Genomic DNA, 23,070 nt, shown 5'->3' with positions numbered 1-23,070 from the left:
TGGCCTTTGATCAAGTTAGTGGTGTTAACTTCACTACTAACTTCACAAGCTGTTCCATTCTCCACGTTAATGGCTCACGTTAGTGGAATTAACGTGGCTACTAACATGGGCTTTCTTGGCTTCGATCAAGTTAGTGGTGTTAACTTCACCACTAACTTCCCATTCTGCTCCATTCTCCACGTTAATGGCTCACGTTAGTGGCATTAACGTGGCCACTAACGTGGGCTTTCTTGGCTTCGATCAAGTTCGTGGTGTTAACTTCACCACTAACTTCCCATGCTCTCCTTCTTCCACATTAATTCCCACGTTAGTGGCATTAACGTGGCTCTTCCTTTGCTTCGATCAAGTTAGTGATGTTAACTTCACCACTAACTTAACTTTGCCACTAACTTGGCTCATTCTCCTTTTGTCCACGTTAGTGCCCACGTTAGTGGCACTAACATGGCCACTAACATGGGTCTCTGCTTCTTGTTACCTGAAATCAATCAAACAAATTGCATCAAAGTCTTGCTCTAATCATGGGATAATGCATCATTCATTCTATCATTCAATCCTTACACTATACTCATGAAAATATTTAGAATTCACAATATTTGATTGAATCAAGTTATGAATGCATAATCAACCAAACACTTGCTTATTGCCGAAGAAAATGCATGAAAATATCCTAAAACATACCCAAAATGGCTTGTGAAACTAACCAAGATGCCTTGGTATCACCTACAACCTAAGGCATAGATATAACCAAACAAACTAACAGAAGAGGCAATATATATAAAAGTGATATCAAAGCAATAAATTACCTAACAATGGCAACTCAATTTATTCATTGATTATATCTACAAGAGAATGGAAAGAGGTTACTATGGTTGGGTGTCTCCCACCTGCACTTTTATTTAAAGTCCTTAAGTTGGACATTTGGTGAGCTCCTTGTCATGGTGACTTGTGTTTAAATTCATCCTTGAATCGTCAACAATGCTTAGATCTCTAAAATGCTCCAAGATACGAATTCAATTGCACCAAGCGTTGATGGAGTTCTCCACAAGCTATGAGCTCCCAAAATTGATCCACATGATGTATACCGGGATCCCAAATCTTGTTTCTATACCCGTCTTCAAGTTGATCATCATTATTCCACTCGAGTGGCAATTAGCAATCTGAATTCTCAATTAAATACCAAACTCTTCTTTTAGACCCATCCACTTGAGCACTAATCTAACCTTTGCATCTAATCCTTGAAGTCTCAACCATAATGAGCCTAGATTTACAATGCCAACCACTAAACATCCTTCTCTTACGCTTCATTCCACAAAGCGCCCTAAGTTGACCATCTGTTTCAAGCAAACCAAATTCAAGTGAGATGATAAAGCTAAGAGAAATAAGTTTTACCCACTCAAATGAAGGAATAGATGGTGACTTAGGTAGAGAAGTCTCCAATAATCTTGACAAAGAGAATTCCACTCCCATCCATCCTCTTCGAAGGACTTCCACCTCTTGACAAGATTTTTCAGTTCCAATCTTTTCCTCACCAAATTCCTCCAACTCTTCTCCGTTACTTAAATCATAAATCGGAGGTTGAGAGAAATATACCTCCACATCATTCTCAAACTCATTTGGATAAGATTCCTCAAACTCAAGGAGTTCAATTGTGGATGCAAATTCATCACTAGGAAGACTTGATTCATAATCATCATCACCAAGGGAACTTACTTCTTGCTCCATTCCTTCCAATTCTTCATAGGAAACATGCCTTGGAGGTTGTGCACTATCCTCCTCAACATCAATTTCAAGCTTCTTGGGGGAATGCTCTACAACTCTAGATTTTCATGGAGGTTCGCATCTCCTAAATCTTCAACCACTTCTTCCTCTTCAACAATTACGGCTTCCTCCAATTGTTCTAATACAAAGTCACATTCTTCATTTTCCACTGGATTTTCTAATCTCTCTCTCATGCTCCGTTCTTCATTAGATTCTCCATATGTAACCATGGGAGGACTTTGAGTGTCTAAGCTTAGGGCGACTAAAGTAGTTACTACCCCTTGGATAGTGGTATAAATCTCCCTTTGCTCTTGGAGGCATGAAATGAGAATGTCATTCATTGATGTTTGAGGTGGATAGGAGGGTTCATAATAGGAAGGTGGTTCATCTTGGTAAGGATATGGAGATGGTGTATATTGAGGTGGTGGTTTTGGGAGTATTGATGTTCGAATTGTGGTGGCTTTATGTATGGTTCATATGGCTCACATGGTTCTTGGTATGGTGGATATGGGTTAAGATCCTATAGAGGTGTTTGGTAAGATGAGGCTTGTGAGTATGGTAGTTGAAAACAATGTTGAGGAAGAGGTTCATAGGCATATGGTGGGTTTGATTGATAATCACAAGGAGGTCCACCATATCCACTAAATTGGTATGCATCATGGAATGGTTCTTGCTCATAGTACATTGGAGGAGGTTGTTGCCAAGAGGGTTGATAATAAGCATATGGCTCCTCCCACCTTTGACTGTCCCATCCTTGATGCAATCCTTCATTATAGTTCTCATTTCCTACAACATAGTTGTAACCACACTCATAGCCAAAAGGGTAAGAATTCATAGTAGGAATAGAAAATAAAACGAAATACTAATAAGAACTAATGAAAATAAACTCTTAAAACTAGCAAAAACTAACAATTAAACCAAAAATCAAGCATATTCACACTATTAACATATGAACAATAACCAATAACAAGCACACATTGCAATTCCCTGGCAACGGCGCCAAAAACTTGATGGAAGATTAATGTCGGTCTAGAATTTCTCAAAGGAATTTCATTGTAAGCATAGTCCAAACCAACAATTAATCCTCAATCAAAGTTTAAAAGGTTGTCACAATACAAATTAAAATAACCGGGAGTATTAATTCTGGGTCGTTCTCCCTAGGAATTGTAGGAAAGTGTACATATTGATTATGAGAAAATATTTTTAAGGTTTTGAATTGATGACCAAGGAAATAAATTGCAAGAAAATAAAGGAAACTCAAATGGTAAAAAAAGTCTTGGCAAGGATTGATGGTTAAGGATTACTATCCTTGTTAATAACCACAATATAATAATTACAAGGATCACTTCCACTTTGTCATCTCCAATGTTAGAGGAAAGTCAAATGGGCTTAATTAATCCTAATCCATAAGTCCTAGCTACTCACTAATTAATTTAGTGAGAGACTAGAGTCAATGGACACAAATTATCAATCACTTGGGCATTAGTAACTCAAGGTTACCCAAGTTATCAACCCAAGCCAAGAGTACACAAATATACTTTAAAATCCAACTAAGCATTTTATCAAACACTTAGAAGGCATAAAATGAAAGCATGATAAAAGTGCAAGAAATAATAAAATCTAAACTACCCAATGCAAGAAAATAACAATAACAATTCAATCAAACAATAAGAAACATAAAACATCTAATTGCATTAAATGAAAATCAAAATCAACAAAGGTTCATAAACATAAAAGTGACTAAAATAAGAAATTAACAAGAAGAATCAAAAGAGCAAAGATGTAGCAACAAGAAATTAAAAGGAAGACTAAATCAAGGCAAGAATTAAAGGCTAAACCTAAGAGAAATCTAACCTAATTCTACCCTAATTCTAGAGAGAAGAGAGAGCTTCTCTCTCTAAAATATAACCTAAAGCATGTTTCTATTCTACTCCTAATTGCTCTCCCCTTGTCCCATCTTGAATTCAGCCTCTAATAACTTCAGAAATGAGTTGGATTGGGCTTTGATAGCTGCAGAAATCGCCCCCAGTGTGTTTTATTAAGTTGGCCACGTGCTACTTGTCACGCGTATGCGTGGGTCACGCGTACGTGTCGCCATGACTTCACCAAATCCACATTTCTTCATGAATTCTCCACTTTGCATGCTTTTTCTTCACTTCTTTGATCCAATCCTTGCCTTTTAAACTTGAAATCACTAACAAACATATCAAGGTATCCAGTGGAATCAAAGTGGATTAAATTTAACTAATTAAAAGCTTAAAAATCATGTTTTCAACCATAAAGCACAATTAGGAGAAATTCATAAAACTATGCTATTTTATTGAATAAATGTGAAAAAAGTTCATAAAATCCACCAAATTCAATACAAAATAAACTATAAAATTATAATTTATCAATACACTACGTATTTTTTAAAAACTGTCAACTACGTATCTTATTAGTAAAATAGCACATTTATTAAATATTCTAACCAAATTACTTTACTTTATAATAAAAATTTACGCGGACATCATTTTACAAGAAAAAAATGGTCAAAAACTATTGACTAAAGAAAATAGTTAGAAAAAATTATTCCATGAAAAATTTGTTACAACATACAAGACTTGCTTTAGATTTTTTATATATAAATAAAAGAATTTATCTTGATAATTAATTTTTTTATTATACTAAAATTATTAAGTCAAAAAAATATTAAAACTATTAATTTTTAAATTTAATATTTTAAAAATCATCTAATTATACAAATCTAAATATATATTAAAATTAAATTTTATATAAAATTTAATTAATTTAATTTAATCTAATAATTAATTTATTAATCTATTTAAATAAATATTAAAAATTTTAATATCGATTTATACATGCAGCAATTCTTTAAAAAATCTTGTATAAAATCCAAAATCCGGTTCTTCAACAAAAAGAAACGAAAAATAAACTCTATAAACGACGCCGTTGTTTGCTCCCCCTTCGCAAGACCTTTGCATGCTTTATTCTTTACCTTTCTCTCTTGCTTGGAATTGTTTTCTTGCTCACTACGATGGCCTCTAACTCGGACTCAGTCTCTGATACACAGCGAACTCTGTAAGTTCTCTCTACTCCATCAATCTTCATTCCTTTTTCTTCAAATTTCAATGCACCAATTCGATTTTTCGATTCAATGTATCTGTCCCTGTTCGCTTTCGCGTACAAAATTGATGTATTATTGTGGACCCTGAAATTTTGATTGAACTTGTTAGGTATCCCTATGTAACTGGAACCTCTGTGGTTGCTCTCAAATACAAAAATGGGATTCTTATGGCTGCTGACATGGGAGGTAAGATTCTGTCAAATATTTAACTTGATTTTTTTGTGGTAGGGGGTTATTGTTAGAAATCGGGGTGAGTGCATTTGATTTTGTTTTCAGTTAACTATTATTTTTTTTTCAGCTGAAAAATTTTATGATAACATTATGGTCAAGTAAAAGTTTCTTCTTTTCGTTTCCCTTGAAAAAAAAAACAAAATAAATTAAAAAAAGGTGCTTGTTGAAATAAAGATGTGCATTTTGTTGTTGGCTATTGAACTTTTGTCTGGTAGTTAGTGACTTAGTGGTGATTATTTTGGTGCTACCTATTCTTAGATATTGTGGTTATATGTATGTTGTTTATCTTTATACTCAGCACCCAAAAAATGCTGTATCAGTGGCATCTGAATCTGATTTCCACGGGCATTCACAGTGCTTTTTGAAAAGGTTCTTTTGCTGGAACAATGATATGTGATGATTTTTTTACATGTTCTAGTTTGGTAGTTGTGATCTGTTCTATGTTGGGAATGTGTTGTTTTATGTTAGTATCGGCCTCAGTATGCATCTCATTTCAATTATCGGTACATTAATAGGTTCCTATGGCTCTACCTTACGGTACAAAAGTATTGATCGTTTGAAGCCTATTGGGAAACATTCTCTTCTTGGTGCTAGTGGGGAAATAAGTGACTTTCAGGAGATTCTACGCTACCTTGACGAGCTTATGTATGCACTTTGTATTTATGTATTTATATCGTTACTTAAATAAGCGCACATTTTGTTGCATAAATGAGCATTTGCTATTTGAAAATGAAGCAGAAAAGGATCTATTTAGGTAAAATAATCTTAGATGCTTTTCTTTGATGTTTATGGTGTTTATATTCTATATTGTGTTTCAAACATTGAGTTAAAGAGTATATCTGTATTTTCTCCTCCCAGTCTTTTCTATGTTACATGTTTTAATTTTCCCATGTAACAGTTGATTTTGACCTTTTACCACTGCAGCCTTTATGACAACATGTGGGATGACGGAAACTCCCTGGGACCTAAGGAAGTGCATAACTATTTAACTCGTGTGATGTATAATAGACGTAACAAGTTCAACCCATTGTGGAATGCACTTGTACTGGGTGGTGTGAAAAATGGGCAGAAGTACCTTGGCATGGTACGAAATGGTTTATCTTTATTTTTATCACTGTGAGTTACCCGCATGCTTATTCCTTTTTGTGAATCTTATCCAGGTCAATATGATTGGCATTAATTTTGAAGACAATCATGTAGCCACAGGACTTGGGAATCATCTTGCAAGGCCAATTCTTCGTGATGAATGGCATGAAAATTTAACCTTTGAAGAGGGAGTCAAGCTATTGGAGAAGTGTATGCGTGTGCTCTTATATCGTGATAGGTCTGCTGTCAACAAGATTCAGGTGTGTGCTTTTTCCTCTTGCCTCTGCTAAAAAATTATGAAAATATGCCATACATCTTCCCGACCAAGGACTAGGTGCTGCTGCACCCATTTCCTAGAATACGTTCCTATTGGTTTTTTGTCTTCTCTATTTCAAACTCATCATTTTAATACAGTGCCCAATTCTGTTTATTTTGGCTTATGAATGGATTCTTTCTGTGAATAGTAAAGCAGGAATCATAATATAGATAGGGAGTTATGTGTGGAATTTGAAAATAGGTGTTTGGAATGGAATGATCATTTTCTGCAGCTCACTATGCTTAGTATTAAATAATCCATATTCCCTTTTTCAGTTATGTTAGAGATATAACTATTAATGTGCCTCTTCCCATCACTTTGGTAGCGTTTGGTGGAGAGACAGAGACGGAAAGATTGAGACTGAGAGACAGAGACTAAGAGACAGAGATTAAAATAAATCTTAGTATTCTGTTTGGTGCAAAATGGGAGACAGAAATTGAAACAAAAATGAAACTCTAATTTAATTTGTTCAAAGGGTAAAATTGAAATTAATTAATTGAAATGGGGGTATTTTAGATATAAAATGTTATTAAAATTTCAGTCTCTATCTCTAAAAATTTTAGTCCTCTGTGTCCCCACTTTTTGGAGGTATTGAAATACTGAAATTTTGGAGACAGAGACAGAAATTTTAGTACCAGTCTCTAAACCAACAAACATGATACTGAATCTCAGTCTCTCAGTCTCTGTCTCAGTACCTCAAAACAAACGCTACCTTTAAGCTTTCACATGATAATTACTCCCTAAACATGGTATTAGAGCCTCCATGATCAAAAGGTCTCGAGTTTGATCCTTGTTATATCCAAAAGGAAGAAATTCAGCATAAAGACAAACTACAAAAAAGAAATAAAAAAGCCTATGCACAATCACATTTCAATCCCCAAAGAGGCTGTTGCGTAAGGGAGCATGTTTGAGATGTAACCATTTATATGGCTCTTATCACTTTAAGCTTTCACATGATAGTCGCTCTCTAAACAAGTTTGCACTGTAATCACATGGTTAATCTATTGACAAGTATAGGGTTCTGGTCTAGTGCTTGTTATGAAAGTTTGGTTAGTAGCTTTGAGCTGCTATCAATAACAGCCATGATCTCTAGGCCTCTTATCTCTACATGCACCTTGTCTTCCTAGGTTTGGATACTTGTAGTCTAATCTCCACTCATTCCAAAGAAGTTAGTAGGTTTCTAGATGTTAACGTAACAATATAAGTATGTGAACTTACTTGGAAATCAGGAGTAATGACCAAGGTTTCTTTCTTTGCATGCATAAAATAATTTATGTCCTCTCTGCTCAAATTAGCTTGGCATACAGAGATTCACAATATAAGAAATGAAAGTTTAACTTGGAACCCTATTGTGACAGGAAAAATGACTATCTGATATAAAATATTGGGTTGTGTTTGAGTTTCCTTCATCTTGAGCAACTAAATCAAGATTTAAATTAACTGGTCAGGAGTTATTATAGGTTTACTAGCTCATTAGTCATTACCCAATTAAGAAACCACGTAAGAGGATCAAAAGTTTTTTTTTTTTTTTTGGTAATTGCCTGATGTTCTGGAAGAGAACGACACCGAACATATTGTTGTTCATAAGTTATCATGGCATTGAGTCGTAATGTTTAAAAGTTGAATAAGTTGAATATAACAACTTGTTTGTGATCAAAATGTGAAAATTTCATTTCTTTTACATCAGAGTGCTTATTTTTATGTTTTCAAGTCTTTATTAGAGAAACTACTTATACAAATTTTTATTTACTCCAAGTTAGGAATGTTATATGATTTTCCATCAGGGTTGTGAACTGTGGTTCTTACAATGCCTAAATCTGAACTGAATAACTTCTTTTTTCATTGATTTTTGGATTTTATTTTGTATATAAATTCTTTTTTCAATTACAAAAGGTTTATTTATTGTGTGATGATACTTATCATATGTAATGTCAAATTTTCAGATATCCAAAATTACTGAAGAAGGTGCTACCCTCTTCCCACCATTCTCATTGAAGACTTATTGGGAATTCTCTGCCTTCAAGAATCCAACTGTCGGTGCTGAAGGTTCATGGTAGCTTGAAATGTGAAATGAACAAATTATATCAGTTGGACATGAAATGGTTTTCTGGGAGATCCCTTCATTATGTTAAAATGGATAAGAAACGGATCAGCCTTTGAAAATTGATATGCTCATAGATCGCTTTAGTTTCAAATGGTTGTTTGAGTTGACCTCAATTTCACAGTAGAATTTCTTTCAGTTATCAGAATTCTTTCGTTATAGTATCATCCCATTGCATGTCTTTGAAATGAATTAATATGGATTATCTTAAGATTTGGGGACCAATTTTCTTTCTACATATTTTCAGTTCCTACCGTTTTTGGTTCTTGCTAGTTCAATGGCAACAATATCTCCTTTCAATCTGGTTGGAATAATTAGAACAGAATTTGAAAACAAAAAAGAAAATGATTTGTGGATCAAAGTGTGTGCTTCTTGATTTTTGGTTGGACAACCAGATAAAATTGTGTTTGAATGTTTAAAAATGGGAAACTCTATGAATGTTAAAAAATGAGAAACTCTATGAAACACTTTGGAAACATACACTAACAGAAATCATCTTTTACGAAATGATCTTTATACACATACTTAATAGACAGTTAGCGTGTTATTGAACCACACTTTTTTTTGTTAATAGGTTCTTGAGCCACGCTCTGTCTGTTACTGAAAGTGCTATCTGTTTTAGATGTTACAAAATCCCCGATCTCTCATTTTCGGGGAAAAGAAACACTAAACAACTAAATAGGAAAAAAGAAATTTTTTTATTTTTTACACAAATACCTTTGTCTTTCTCCCACTATTTCTGGCATTTCCCTCTAGCATTTGGCGGTGACCACATCCATTTCCATGGCTAGTTAGTTTCGAGTTAGAAACAACCATGTTAGGCTAAAGTCTAGCTTTTCACTCTTCTATGATAGAATCTACACAAGACATTTCAAATTTTTGTCTTTTACTTGGAGTGATGAAATCACTAACGTTGTTGGTGACTGTTGACTAGCAACAATTTGTGCGTAACTAAGAACCTTGCTTGGGTTTGGCAATAATTAATAGTTACTATTCACACAAAGTGAAGAAAAACATTTTGAAACGAAACGATGATAGATACCATCGTGGAGTGAAGAGCTAGACTTCGGACTAATGGAGTTGTTTGTTTACGTAAAACCTAAGCTAGCATTACAAGAGGCAGAGGGAGAAAAGAGGTGGCCTACAATGGAGATTGTGCAAGAAGGAACCAACAACTGTCCTATCCATCCTTGCTGCAAGGAGGTCGACGGAAAATTTTCCAATGACTAAAGATGCATTTGACATTATGTTTTACAGCAGTTATCCATTAACATCGTTAACTTCGCAACTGGCAGAGAGGAGGAACTAGCTTAATTCACATTTTAAAATTGAATGACTAACTAACCATTTTAAAAACTGATAGATCAATTTAATTATTGAAATGAAAATTAAAAACCAATTTTATTGTTAACTCTCTCTTTTAATGAAACTAAGTATATAATGTTATATCTTATACAATGACATCAAACTCTATCAAATGTTATCATATCCTGTTGAATTTGATAAACAGTACTTCTATAACTTTTACTCAATATGTGATTTTGGATTTGTAAACAATTCAAGCATGCTGTCAACGATACAAAATATATTTAATCTTTGAGCAAAAACAACAAATATATTTGAACCAGCTAAACAAATATAACAACTAAATCAGAAAATAACAGTAAATAAATCACTTCGAATATACGCCTAAGTTACACTGTCTTCAAGTCAAGAAAGAGCTACAATTAATACATGCCATGCAACGGACAGCATATAGTAATAGATAATTGAACTACCAAGCACCAAAACTGGAGTAAATATTTAAGAATTTGTAGTTGTAGATAAGAAAGTTACAATGAGTTGATTGAGTTCAAGTAAAATAGAACTAGAGTAGATAAAGGTTTCAGGGAAACCACCACCATCGGCACATACCATAATATCCATCCCTCGAGAAACATATAAGAAATGGGTGTATTTTACATTATTTTTACCTCTTTCTCTTCTTATTTCCTTTGCCTTCGCCCTTGTTGAATCCCTTAACATCATAAGTCGTGTCAGCGGTGTTCTGCTTCTTCATTCCCTTCCTGCCTCCAAAACCGAATTTGGAATTCCTAAATTCTCTTTTCTTTTGTGTCTTTCCTTTTCCAAAGGCTTGCTTCCCCTTCCCTCCTGACCGATCACCCGGAGACACTCCCGGCCTTTTGCCCTTTGACCTCTCAAATGACTTCCCATCCTCAAAGTCAAAACCCAAATCCGCATCATTGCCATTGTCAGCAAACCCACTCTGTTGCCTTTGTTTCCTCCATTTCTTAACAGATTCAATGTCCTGCTTTTTCTGCTTGGCCCGTTCTTTCATCTTCTGGGCTTGAATCTCTTTCGCCAACCTCTTGGTCTCCCTAGCCTTTCTTCTCTCTTCAGCCTCTTCCATCTTCCGCTTCTCTGCCAGTACACGTCCTTTCACCTTTTGCATGTGGTTATCAGTCTTCACCATTTCGGCGTAATAATCTGGAGGCCTCAGAAAAGGGAGACCCATTGACTGGAGTTTCTGATATGCCTGCTTTGTTCCCTCAAATGCCTGGTTGTAAAATGCAAGCTCACGTGTTAAGTCATCATTGACATCTACTTCTTGCTCTTGATCAATATCAATGGAGAGTGTGTGAATCCATCCCACGTTCTCTGGCCAACTGATGTCTCCAAGTTTATCCAACACAGCATCTCTGTTATAAACTGCAGTTTTCAAGGGCTCAGTTAATTTCACATCTTCGTCAGATTCTGATTCTGATGCAAACATTTCCTCATTACGATCTTCAGCTTCACCACCAATGGTGGTTTCATCATTTACCAAATGCTCCTCCATTCAACCTATAGAAAAAATTGGGGGAAAACTTCATTTTAGAGCAAAATATTGCAGTCTAGCATTTATAACTATCAATTTGGTTCTTGTACTTTGGCTAAACAGAACTTCATTGAAAATAGGAGACTGTGCAAGGTATAAACACCCAGCACCCAGAAAGAGGGAAGCATGTATTGCATCAATAGCAGAACATAACTTGAGATACACATGCCACGCAAACCAGTTAAATGCTAACATACATAACTTAGTGGAAACCAAGGTTCTGAAAACCGGACCAGTCATCAAACCGTTCTAGTCACTGGTTCACTGGTTTATTGGTCCAACCGGTCTAACCATGGTTCAACCGAAAAAACCATTCCATAATAAAATAATAAATTATAAATAAACATCCTAAATATCTTTGAAATTTAAAACCCTAAATAAAATATCACCAACTAAATGTAATTAATCATCAAAATATGCAATAACTTGCTGCAAATTTGTTGACAATTAACATAATTATACTTCCATTAAAAATAGCTGGATTGAATTACAATGCACAAGTTAAAGATAGAGAATATTGTCTTAATGTAGCTAAGTCAAAAAGTAAAACAAAAAATGATAGTGTTGCACAATAAACACACAACAGAGCCTGAAACAAACACACAACAGAGGCTGAAACAAAAACACAACAAAGCCTGAAACAAAAAAAATCCAACACGGAGGAGGCGTAGCAAGTCGGCGGAGATCAAGAACAGGGACAGTGCAACCAAACAATGAAGAAAAGAATGAAAACAGAATTTTTTATATAACAGAACAATCAAAACATGAATCATACAATCACTAATTGCAAATTTTTTCTTCATAAGAACAGAACAATGAAAACATGAAGCATATAATAAATCAAAAGATATCCAATTGCAAATTTTTTAATAAGAACAGAAGTTAGAACAGTGAAAAATGAAGAAAGATTAACAGTTTTCAACCCAATTTTAACAAAGCTCATCACAATGATTAACAACAACAAAAAGCAATGAAGGAACAGTAAATCAGTAACATAGGCAGTGCAAATTCAAGAAACTTTAATAAAATTTAACTACAGAAACAGACAGTAAAGCAGTAATAGAGTTATAAATTTAAAATTTATCATCAAATACAATCAGTGAGCAAAACCAGTCAACCAAGTACTGACTGGGCATTCGAAAAAAAAAAAAAGAAACAAAAGAACATTTAAATCACAGCAAAAACACAACAATAATTGGAACATTTAAAACAAAGCAACCCAAAAAAAATCTAAAAATCACCATTGCTGAAAACAATGATTTGATACGTGTATGCTCAAAGAATTAAAAGCTAAGCTTACAGGAAAGTGAAGAATACCCAAACCAAAGAACCTTCAATCACAGCTTAAAACAAGAACAGAAAATCACAACAAAAACAAAAAAAATTAAAAGTAACAGAAGAACAAGAGAACAACAACACAAGAACAATTAGCAAATTAACAAGTTCACAATAACAGTTAAAATTTACCAGAAGAACACTAATGCAAGTGGGATCATCATGCTAATATGTTTTCGGCAAAGATGCTATTTGTGCAGCTAAAATTTCCTAATTACTAAGATCCAATTATTCTAATTTCACATGCAATCAACTTACTAAGTTTCTAAAAGCTAGAAATTATAAAACCTACCAAAAATATGGTTAAAGCATTTCATCAAACATGTTGAGTGCGTTAAAATTAAAACGAAAGAAGAGAATTCAAAGCCTAATATCAATGTGATAGAGAAGAGAACATAACTATTGTAACTTTAATTCAGTCTGTGAAAAAATCCAAACCACTACCAAATCAAATAGTTACTTATTGTAATGGAAATCAGAAGCTGCAGAGTTTGAAGCAGAGTATTGGTGTTGTGTGAGTGTATTGTCTGGTGGCGGATTTAGGGAACTCACGGCGGCGACAAAAGAGAGCAGCTCGACGGCTAGGTGGAGCGCGCGGGTTGGTCGCAGAGTTTGAAGCAGAGCAACGTGGCTTCCAGACGAACGCCAATGCGAACTCGAACGGTGAACGCGAACGGTGAACGCCGAGCGAATGTGAACGGCGAAGAACGCGAACGAAGATGACAGCTGAACGAAAACCCGAACGTGAACGGCACACAAACGGCGACGGAAGCGCGGCTGAGCAGACAAAGACGACGGACGCCGAGCTCGAGGAAGCAGCCGCGATCGGTGACAGCGAACAGGGGTTGAAGACTTGGAGCACGAGGGAAGCTAGATAGACGGACGGATGGCGAACTTTGAGTGCGACGGACGGCGGCAGTATGCCACTCCTGCGACGGTGGTGTAGGTTTACAGTGCTATGGTTTTTTGGCTGGGTTTGTGTGATTTCTTTCTGAATGAAGGAAAGGGAGAATGGGAGAAAGAAACGAAGGAGCTTCCGCTTTTGTGTAAACTGGGCAGGTTCTGGTTCGGTCCGACCGCCCGGTTCTTGGCAGATTTAACGGTTTTTTATCGGTTTTTTAAATAAAGGTTTTACATGTCTGATCGGACCGTTAATATTGCCAGTTCTTGGTTGAACCGATCCAATCGGTCAGTCAAGTCTGATTTTCAAAACATTGGTGAAAACACAGAGGACAAGAATCCTACATATTCTGCTTAACAAATTAATGATTTGGGACAACTATAACTATAATAACACATACAATATCAGAGCGGCATAGGATAATTCAAACTACTCTTCTTTTCATATCACCAAAAACATAAAATAAGAAACAAAACAATATGATGCTTCAATAAAAAATAAACTAAAGTACTTGATATTTTCAAATTACCGGAACATAGAACCTAAAAATTATATACCCATTTGCCTTAAAACAACAATCACATTCAGGATGTGTGTGGTTCAAGTATTACTTTATTATTCAGATTCCATTCCTATAGGAATCAAACATACCCATGGAAAAGGTGAAAATTGAAATGATGGTATTTTGTATAGTTGTAAAAACCAAATCGGACCGACTAGTTCGACCGAAAAATTGGTGAACCGGACTACAAATCGATTCGGTTCGTCTTTCGGACCGTTTAAGGTTAAAAAATGACATGAACCGATGAGAACCGGTAAAAATCGGTTAAATCGGTAAGAATCGACAGAAATTGATCCTACCGGTTTGGTTTAGTTGTCACTCTATGGTGCTCCATAGCAGCGCATCTCCACATGTGGTCCACTACGACGTACAGTCCTTAGCGTGCCACTTGTCAACCTATTAGCATGTGTTATTTTGGAAAAGTCCAAAATGCTAGAGTGAAGGTTCAAACAAGGGACTTGTTGGTTACTTTGCCTCCGCCTTACCACTATGCCACTATGTTTCTTAGAATTTTTAATGACAAAGATTAAATATACAGTGAACTCTTAAATTAAATAATTTTATAAATGTATTTTAATTTTAATTTTATATTCTCTATCTTTTAAATTAATTATATTTTTAATTATGTACCATTATTAATAGAAATATAAACTTTACTAAAAATTTATTAATTTACTTTATCTATTTCAATGTTAATGTTATGATTAAAGTTATTTGTTTTGATACTAGTATTGAAATTTATTAATATTATGGATTGTTATTCTTATTATATCAAATTAAGATACTAGTGTAGTAGTACTAACTAATTTTATGTCTATTTTTGTATTAGTTGTCTATTTTATATTTTTTATTTACGTAGGATCGATTTTACCGGTTCAACTAGTAATTTATCGGTTAAACTAATAAACTAATGAACCAGTAGTCTGAGCGGTTTGATCACCGGTTCGGTTCTTACAACTATGGTATTTTGATTCTCTGGAATCAATTTGCTTGAGAATAGCTTTTCAAACATTGAACCAAACATAGGAATATAATATTTCCATCATAAAATTTCTAGGAATTATTTATAATTCTCCCAACTACACACACCCTCAAAGGGATACTATAAGTAAATGTTCTGAAAATTGGACCGAACCGACCAATCAGACTGATTCAACTGCAAACCAACAACATTAACGGTCTGGTCAGACATAAATCAGTTTAAAAAACCGGTGAAAAATCATTAAACCGACCGGTCGGACCGAACCAGAACCCGCCCGGTTTACACAAAAACGGAAGCTCCTTCGTTTCTTTCTCCCTTTCTTTTCTTTCATTCAGAAAGAAATCACACAAACCCAGCCAAAAAACCCTAGCACTGTAAGCCTACACCACAGCCGCAAGGAGTTGCATACTGCCGCCGTCCGTCGCACTCAAAGTTTGCCATCCGTCCGTCTATCTAGCTTCCCTCGTGCTCCAAGTCTTCAACCCCTGTTCGCTGTCACCGATCGCGGCTGCTTCCTCGAGCTCGGCGTCCGTCGTCTTTGTCTGCTCAGCCGCGCTTCCGTCGCCGTTTGTGTGCCGTTCATGTTCGGGTTTTCGTTCAGCTGTCGTCTTCGTTCGCGTTCTTCGCCGTTCATGTTCGCTCGGCGTTCACTGTTCGCGTTCACTCGCCGTTCACCGTTCAAGTTCGCATTGGCGTTCGTCTGGAAGCCACGTTGCTCTGCTTCAAACTCTGCAACCAACCCGCGCGCTCCACCTAGCCTTCGAACGGCTCTCTTTTGCCATGAGTTCCCTAAACCCGCCACCATACAATACACTCACACAACACCAATACTCTGCTTCAAACTCTGCAATTTCTGATTTCCATTACAATAAGTAACTATTTGATTTGGTAGTAGTTTGAATTTTTTCATAGCCTGAATTAAAGTTACAATAGTTATGTTCTCTTCTCTATCACATTGATATTAAGCTTTGAATTCTCTTCTTTCGTTTTAATTTTACCGCACTCAACATGTTTGATGAAATGCTTTAACCATATAGGTTTTATAATTTTTAGCTTTTAGAAACTTAGTAAGTTGATTGCATGTGAAATTAGAATAATTGGATCTTTGTAATTAGGAAATTTTAGCTGCACAAATAGCATCTTTGCAGAAAACATATTAGCATGATGATTCCACTTGCATTAGTGTTCTTCTAGTAAATTTTAACTGTTATTCTGAACTTGTTAATTTGCTAATTGTTTTTGTGTTTTTGTTCTGTTGTTACACACATGACAAGTTAACAGTTACACATATGGCCAATAAAGGTTGTTATTTGCTATAAAAGTTTATTATAAAAAAATAACTTCCACTAGTTCTAGTGGGCAGTGTCTTTTTGTAGCCACTCGTTGTACATGCTTTGGTATCTCCTTATCTAAAGCTACCCATGGCCGTGCCAAGACAACAAAGAGGGCCCATTCTGATTTCAGTCATTTGAAAAGATAACATATTCTATTAATGGAAAACTCAATCGTCCCACTAGCAACTCAATTAAATTACAATTGGTTTTGGTCCCAATCATTAGGCCACTGCTTCACGCTGTGAGTATTTATTTGGTTCACACTTCAGTTAAACTTCAAATGAAAGTCCTCATTAGATTGTGTCTTGTATGTTTCTATTTTGAGATATGATGATTGGTCACGCTGCTTCCTCTTCTCTGTTGACATCCCGAGAGGAGGAATTCAACAATCATGAACAAGCTTCCCTTTACTTGAAGACTTTGACTAGGTGATTGTTGTTGTTAATTGTTGTTTATATAAAAGTAAAGTCATATACACATTTGTTAATAAAAAAATACTATGTGCATGTCAAAAACCAACTATTAAATTGATTACTATATATTTATGTATAAATATATGTATTATTGTATTATTTAATTTATTTTTAATATGTATTTATATTAATAATTGATTTATTGGATGATATAGCATGATTTATTTATTTACGTCTTCAACTATATTTGCTTACTTGGTGCACTTTATTTCGCTTGTAGGCCCTCTGAAGTTGGTGAGATGGAGGCAGAGTGTGCAATCAAGAATGATGTAACTGAAGTAAGGAAAACTACGCCAATCTACCAGAGTCAAAATTGTGCTGTCAAAACTTTTACTACAATAAATAAATAAAAATGTCCTCTTTTAAGTGCATGAGTGGTTTTTACCTTGAATTCTTTAATCATATCTATTTGAATGGTGTCAAATTTTGGCAATATATCTAATACATAATTCTTCGTATGCAACATTACTAGTGTAAACATTTTGGAACATGTTTAGGGTATTATCTTAATCTTAGTACTGTATAATAAAATGAAATTCCAAAAAAAAAAATTTGACAAAACCTTCAAAGAAAGAATTATTGTATAAAATACTATATGTACATTAAAAATTATTCACCAAATTAGTCATCATATATTTGTATATAAATATATTATAATTTAATTTATTTTTAATATATATTTTACATTAATAATTAATTTTAGTGACTGATTTTAATATTCACTTAGAAGTAGCTTTTATTGTATGCAATAAAGTGTTAAAGGCTCCTTAATTATCTACGGTCAACTTGCATGCATATCATGATAGGAAAATTTGAACAACAACCTTGACTCCGTCATTTTCCATATTTATTTTTATCTTGAGATTAAAAGAAATAGTTAGTTAGCAATTTTGTTGTTAAGATACATATTAAAATTATTGTTAGTAAAGTTTTAAATTTTTTAGTTTAATAAATATATAATAAATACATTGTAAATTTAAATTTTGTATAATTTTTTATAAAAACTCGTTCAGTTGTATATATTGGCTAAACCAAAATAAATTACTAATATTTGCTTCCGGTTTGCTTGTGCAGTTAATAGGTAATACCCCAATGGTATACCTGAACAAAATAGCAGAGGGGTGCGTAGCCCGAATTGCTGCTAAGTTAGAGTCCATGCAACCCTGCTCCAGTGTCAAAGATAGGCATGACATTCCTTCATTTTACAACTTTTACTTCATATTTGTATTTATTTTATTTTGGTCATGAGAAAATTTCGAGGCCGGCAATTTTAATTGATAATGACTAACATTTTTGGTCAGCAGTTCAATATCCTTAACCCAACCGTGTAACACCATATTTTTAGCTAACACTTTTTAATATTGTTGGCTAACTGCCAGCTAAAAACAATAAATTGTGCTGGCTCTCTAGTATTTTTCTTTTGTAATTATAGTTTCTTTTCCCACTCAGGTTAGCATTTAGCATGATCAAAGATGCTGAAGAAAAAGGTCTCATCACACCTGGAAAGGTTAGTAAAATTTCTAGATATCAAAATAGAGCTTTGCAATTTCTAAACATGAATTTTATTTGGACATACAAATTAAATACCAGTAAAAGTGAAGTATCTGTGCGTCATATTCATACATGTTCTGCATATTTTTACTGTCCATAATGATAAAATATTGAGAGGGGCTCTTAAGAAGTTCTTATTATTTTGTTGTAAAAAGAGTGTTCTTGTTGAGGCAACGAGTGGTAACACCGGCATTGGGTTGGCATTCATAGGAGCATTGAAGGGTTACAGAGTAATAGTTGCCATGCCTGCTTCAGTGAGCCTTGAGAGAAAAATAGTACTTGGAGCTTTTGGAGCAGAGGTGTATCTCACTGACCCTGACAAAGGAACTATTGCAGTTATTCAGAAGGCTGAAGAGATTATATCCAAGACTCCTGGGAGTATCATGCTTCGCCAGATTGATAATCCTGCAAATCCCAAGGTACCTTGTTGTCTTCTTACCAAACAACTGTGACCACTTTGCATATTCATTCACTCACAATATTTGGACTTCAACAAAGTTGATGGAATACTATGTTCATTAAATTGTGTGCCTATATGAGGTTATGTTTCAAACTAGAAAGTATATTTGTCCCTGTTGTTAGTAAATTTGAGTCCAGGGTAACTAGGTAACACAAATATTAATTTATGACATTATGTCTTCTTTGCACCTCCAATATCTAAATTTTATAGATCTATTATTGGCAATGTTTTTTGCTTATGAGGTTGAGAGGAGAAAATGAACGATATTGGCTGTTGCGGAGTTTCACAAGAACATGGGATGAGGCAAATGATTTGTATGTTTTATTTTTTTTTTAAATTAATTGCTTTGAAATTATATGGTGTGATCTTGTCTTCTTAATAATAAATATTTCTTTTAAAAAAAATCAGACAGACCAATCGAAGCATTAAAAAACATTTAAATTTTAATTTAATACAAATTGGAAATTCCAATTTCAACCTCTTTTAAATTTTATCGTCCTGCACTAAATCAAACCCCATAAGAATGAAAAACATCAATTTTAGTCCAATTAAGAAAATTCATTCCCCATTTTTACATAAATGAGAGTTACTTACATTGTCATGAACAATTATCATCCTTGAATAGGTTCACTATGAGACAACTGGGCCTGAGATATGGAGAGACTGTGGAGGGAAAGTTGATGCTTTGGTTGCAGGGATAGGAACTGGGGGCACAATTACCGGTGCTGGCAGGTTCCTTAAGGAGAAAAACCCCAATATCAAGGTTCACCTCTCGCGGCCTATTTGGTTTGATTTTTTTTTTATAAATTCTAAAGTATAAACCAAAAAATACAAACCAAATAAATAAACTCTTTATAAGGATAGATTTAATTTGTATTTTCATCTTTTATTTTTATTTTTAATATTTTCTATTTTTAAATTTTTTATTTAAAAAAAAACAGAATTCTATTGTTTTGACTGATTTTTCTTTTTTTTTTTTACACAATATAAAAAATAAAAAATACTAAAAATGAACACATAAAATAAAAACAAAAACCAAACGCAGCCTAAGTTTTTCCAATATTGAAGCTAGCTTCAAGGTTCCTGTTGCCCATTTTTTTTGTTTGGCAGGTGTATGGTATAGAACCAGTTGAAAGTGCAGTCCTAAGTGGAGGAGAGCCAGGTGATTTTATCATTATCCACATTCATACGTGCTTTCTTTCTCTTAAAGTGTTTTTAGTGCACAAGTTTTGTTCCTCTTTATCCTCAATGACTAAGGAAAGGAGTAGAAGGGCTTGTAAGAATGAATTTTTCAATGATGGCATAACAAACTCTTTGGGAGAAAAAGAATATGTTCTTTAAGTTTAGTAAGATCTTAGCAACAATTTGAGTTGTGATTACTAACTGTTTTGTATTTTTGTTGGTATGTCAAAGGTATTCACCAAATACAAGGGATTGGTAATGGCATCATTCCTGGCGTACTGGATATTAATCTCCTAGATGAAGTTATTCAGGTATATCTTAAAACTAACATATTCCCATTCAAATTTGAATTAGTGTGAAGATGGTATTGCAAACCTAATAGTTCAGTCAAATATGTCAAGTCATCTAACAGTTTGCAATACTATCTTTATATGAAGACGTCCTCATGGAAGTAGTCATCTTTTGGGTATGATCAAAACTGACCATTACACACACATAACCAAGTGCAGTACTAGTGGCCTATTATTTTTGTAATGAATGATAAATCTGCAATGATACTGAAGAATATTAATCTGAATTTGATTCTTGAGACATGTTAATATGAAAAAGAGCAACGATATTCCAAAAGCATGTTACTAATATTATGTGTTGCAGATATCAAGTGAAGAAGCTATAGAGACTGCCAGGCAACTTGCCTTGAAAGAAGGTTTGCTGGTACGGAAATGATCATTCGTGATTCCTTTTTAAGTTTTTTCTTTCTTTTTAAGTATATATTCAGATTGATTTTTTTCCATGCTGATTATGTTATCACTTTTGCTTTTCTAGATGGGAATTTCATCAGGTGCTGCAGCTGCAGCTGCAATAAAAGTGGGGAAGAGACCTGAGAATGCAGGGAAGCTCATTGCTGTAAGTTTGTAATCTTCAATCAACGAGTTTGTTGAACTATGAGATAACTAATTGACTATTACATAATCTTCTTAAAATTCTCTAGGGTGGAAGTTTTCATGGAAAAATTCCAAGTGCAAAATTACACACCAGAAGTTTCATGAAATTTTTAACCTCCTAATTAATCAAACATACCCTTATTAGAAGGGCAAGTATTTGCTGGTGAGTGGTGTCATTTGAACATCACAATGTAGGTCACCACTCAACAGAAAAAAGCTCCAATGGTGAATAAAAAAGGGTTTGTGTGTTAGAGTTGGGTGGCCACACCAAAATCCAGTAGAAGCAGAGCAGGTTTTGACATGGAGTATGCTGAATATTCTATGTTCAAATAACTTTTTCTTACGTGCTGATTGTGTTGATAGATTCGTGATGGTGATGACTATTAGGCTTTATTTGTCGAGCAATATTACATGATCAACAAAATTGATCATTTTTTATCAATCCTTGGGCAACAGAGGTATTTTTGTACTAAATTCTAAACCCTATACTCTAAATCTAATAGTATAAAAATCAAGTGTTGGCCCAAATTGTTAGCGAATATTGATAAAAAGTATTAACCCCCTAGTATTTCTCTTGTATTTTGTTTGATATGTGTCTCCGACAAAGTAATACATATACAATTTGTCTTTCATCTCCATTGTTCACAAATTTTGTACAGAAAGAAAATTAGGCAAATTTTGTTTATTCTTATATTTGTTTCCTTACCTAAACATATTTATATCTAGTATCTTTGTGGATAATTGTCGGAAACAAACCTCATAGTTTTCCCCTTTATTAATGTTGCTAGTTGTGTAATTGTTGTACTTCTACCTATGAATCTGTTTTGCTAAACCCTGCCACTTACTCATGTTGCCATGCAGGTGGTGTTTCCCAGTTTTGGAGAGCGTTACTTGTCTTCGCCATTGTTTGAACATATTAGGAACGAAGCTGAACAAATGACATTTGAGTAGGATCAGAAAATCCAAACCAAAAGACACTGCAACCATGTGTTCCGCTGCTCCCAGAATTTTAACCAAAACTAAACCATAGTGTTGTTATGTGTGGCATAAGTTGCTCAACTGAAGATGATATGATATCAGTTTTTAAAAGAAAAAATAATACAAAGGAAGAAGAAAACGATGTTGTTTTCTTCGTCTTACTACAGTAATTTTTTTGGGGTAATCTAATAGAAGTGTTAAGTGTAACTTCTGTGATGGAACTCGTGCTTTCACACTCCTTTTTTGTGTTGTGTAAGCATATGGTATTTTTGAGTATTGATGAATTCCCCATTTGGCTATATTTTTATGAACTAGACTTTAATATGTCATAAGAATTTCTTTCCGCACAGCCCTTAATCTGAAGAGACAACAGAATTAGAAGTAAAATCAGAAGAATTCCTTTTGGTCATCCGTGAATCTTCGAGGCACGATAGGAACAAACATGACTTTACCTAATTGTTCTAGTTTTTTTTTTTTTTTTTTTTTAGTATCTAGTTAATTTACATTTATAATTAAAATTAGGGCAAAACACACATAATTGGATAGCAAATTTATACAATTGCAATATCCTGAAAGAGCTTACATTTCGGTTCTAACCCTAATCTATGTAAACCACTATACTTGTTGCAGATTGCGTGCAAATCTCACTAAACCATAAACTGTGATACCCTGTCGCAAGTGATAGTTCTAACCCTAATCTATGTAAACTACTATACCCTGTTGCAGATTGCGTGCAAATCTCACTAAACCATAAACTGTGATACCCTGTCGTAGGTTATAGTCAATTCACTGAATGCCCATAAACCACCATTGCAAGCCAAGGTTTACGTGCAGCAAAATCCACGCATAATCGTTATTGGTAGTCGTGGAT

At 34.4% G+C, this 23,070-nt stretch overlaps 2 protein-coding genes and 1 pseudogene across 5 annotated transcripts; 2 read left to right on the top strand and 1 right to left on the bottom strand.

The window, feature by feature from the left end:
- Positions 1-4,655: 4,655 nt before the first annotated feature.
- On the top strand, positions 4,656-8,855 carry LOC107643407 (proteasome subunit beta type-4). Its single transcript, XM_016347050.3, has 6 exons — positions 4,656-4,839; positions 4,995-5,071; positions 5,632-5,761; positions 6,041-6,200; positions 6,277-6,462; positions 8,462-8,855. The coding sequence occupies exons 1-6, from the start codon at positions 4,796-4,798 to the stop codon at positions 8,573-8,575; spliced, it is 711 nt and encodes a 236-aa protein (XP_016202536.1). The 5' UTR covers positions 4,656-4,795; the 3' UTR covers positions 8,576-8,855.
- Positions 8,856-10,277: 1,422 nt separating this feature from the next.
- LOC107643405 (putative rRNA-processing protein EBP2 homolog pseudogene) lies at positions 10,278-13,846 on the bottom strand (annotated as a pseudogene). 2 transcript variants are annotated; one of them, XR_015883129.1, is made up of 2 exons: positions 13,293-13,846; positions 10,278-11,463 (listed from the first exon to the last, which is right to left on the bottom strand). The product of XR_015883129.1 is annotated as a putative rRNA-processing protein EBP2 homolog pseudogene, transcript variant X2 (transcript). The 2 variants fall into 2 exon arrangements; XR_015883128.1 differs by having other exon boundaries at positions 13,385-13,846.
- Positions 13,847-15,584: 1,738 nt separating this feature from the next.
- LOC107643408 (cysteine synthase) lies at positions 15,585-22,498 on the top strand. Of its 2 annotated transcripts, none has more exons than XM_016347052.3 (12): positions 15,585-16,852; positions 16,937-17,039; positions 17,305-17,362; positions 18,159-18,268; positions 18,539-18,591; positions 18,791-19,054; positions 19,721-19,858; positions 20,206-20,257; positions 20,509-20,588; positions 20,932-20,991; positions 21,103-21,183; positions 22,083-22,498. In XM_016347052.3, exons 5-12 carry the CDS (start codon positions 18,547-18,549, stop codon positions 22,170-22,172), a joined length of 810 nt encoding a protein of 269 aa, XP_016202538.1. In that variant the 5' UTR covers positions 15,585-16,852; positions 16,937-17,039; positions 17,305-17,362; positions 18,159-18,268; positions 18,539-18,546; the 3' UTR covers positions 22,173-22,498. The 2 variants fall into 2 exon arrangements, with proteins under 2 accessions (XP_016202538.1, XP_016202537.1); XM_016347051.3 differs by having other exon boundaries at positions 18,534-18,591.
- Positions 22,499-23,070: the final 572 nt, after the last annotated feature.

The sequence above is a fragment of the Arachis ipaensis genome, chromosome B5, assembly GCF_059453495.1.
Source record: "Arachis ipaensis isolate K30076 ecotype BB chromosome B5, ASM5945349v1, whole genome shotgun sequence".
Taxonomy (NCBI): Eukaryota; Viridiplantae; Streptophyta; class Magnoliopsida; order Fabales; family Fabaceae; genus Arachis; species Arachis ipaensis.
Note: the sequence above shows the minus strand (reverse complement) of the source record. Positions and strands in the feature narration are given on the sequence as shown.

Coding starts and splice junctions, on each gene's coding strand:
- LOC107643408 (XM_016347051.3), top strand. CDS start 16,939: ATGATGATTGGTCACGCTGCTTCCTCTTCTCTGTTGACATCCCGAGAG. Junction 19,859..20,205: donor AGAAAAACCCCAATATCAAG/GTTCACCTCTCG, acceptor TTTGTTTGGCAG/GTGTATGGTATAGAACCAGT. Junction 20,258..20,508: donor CCTAAGTGGAGGAGAGCCAG/GTGATTTTATCA, acceptor GGTATGTCAAAG/GTATTCACCAAATACAAGGG.
- LOC107643407 (XM_016347050.3), top strand. CDS start 4,796: ATGGCCTCTAACTCGGACTCAGTCTCTGATACACAGCGAACTCT. Junction 5,072..5,631: donor TATGGCTGCTGACATGGGAG/GTAAGATTCTGT, acceptor GTACATTAATAG/GTTCCTATGGCTCTACCTTA. Junction 6,463..8,461: donor CTGCTGTCAACAAGATTCAG/GTGTGTGCTTTT, acceptor TCAAATTTTCAG/ATATCCAAAATTACTGAAGA.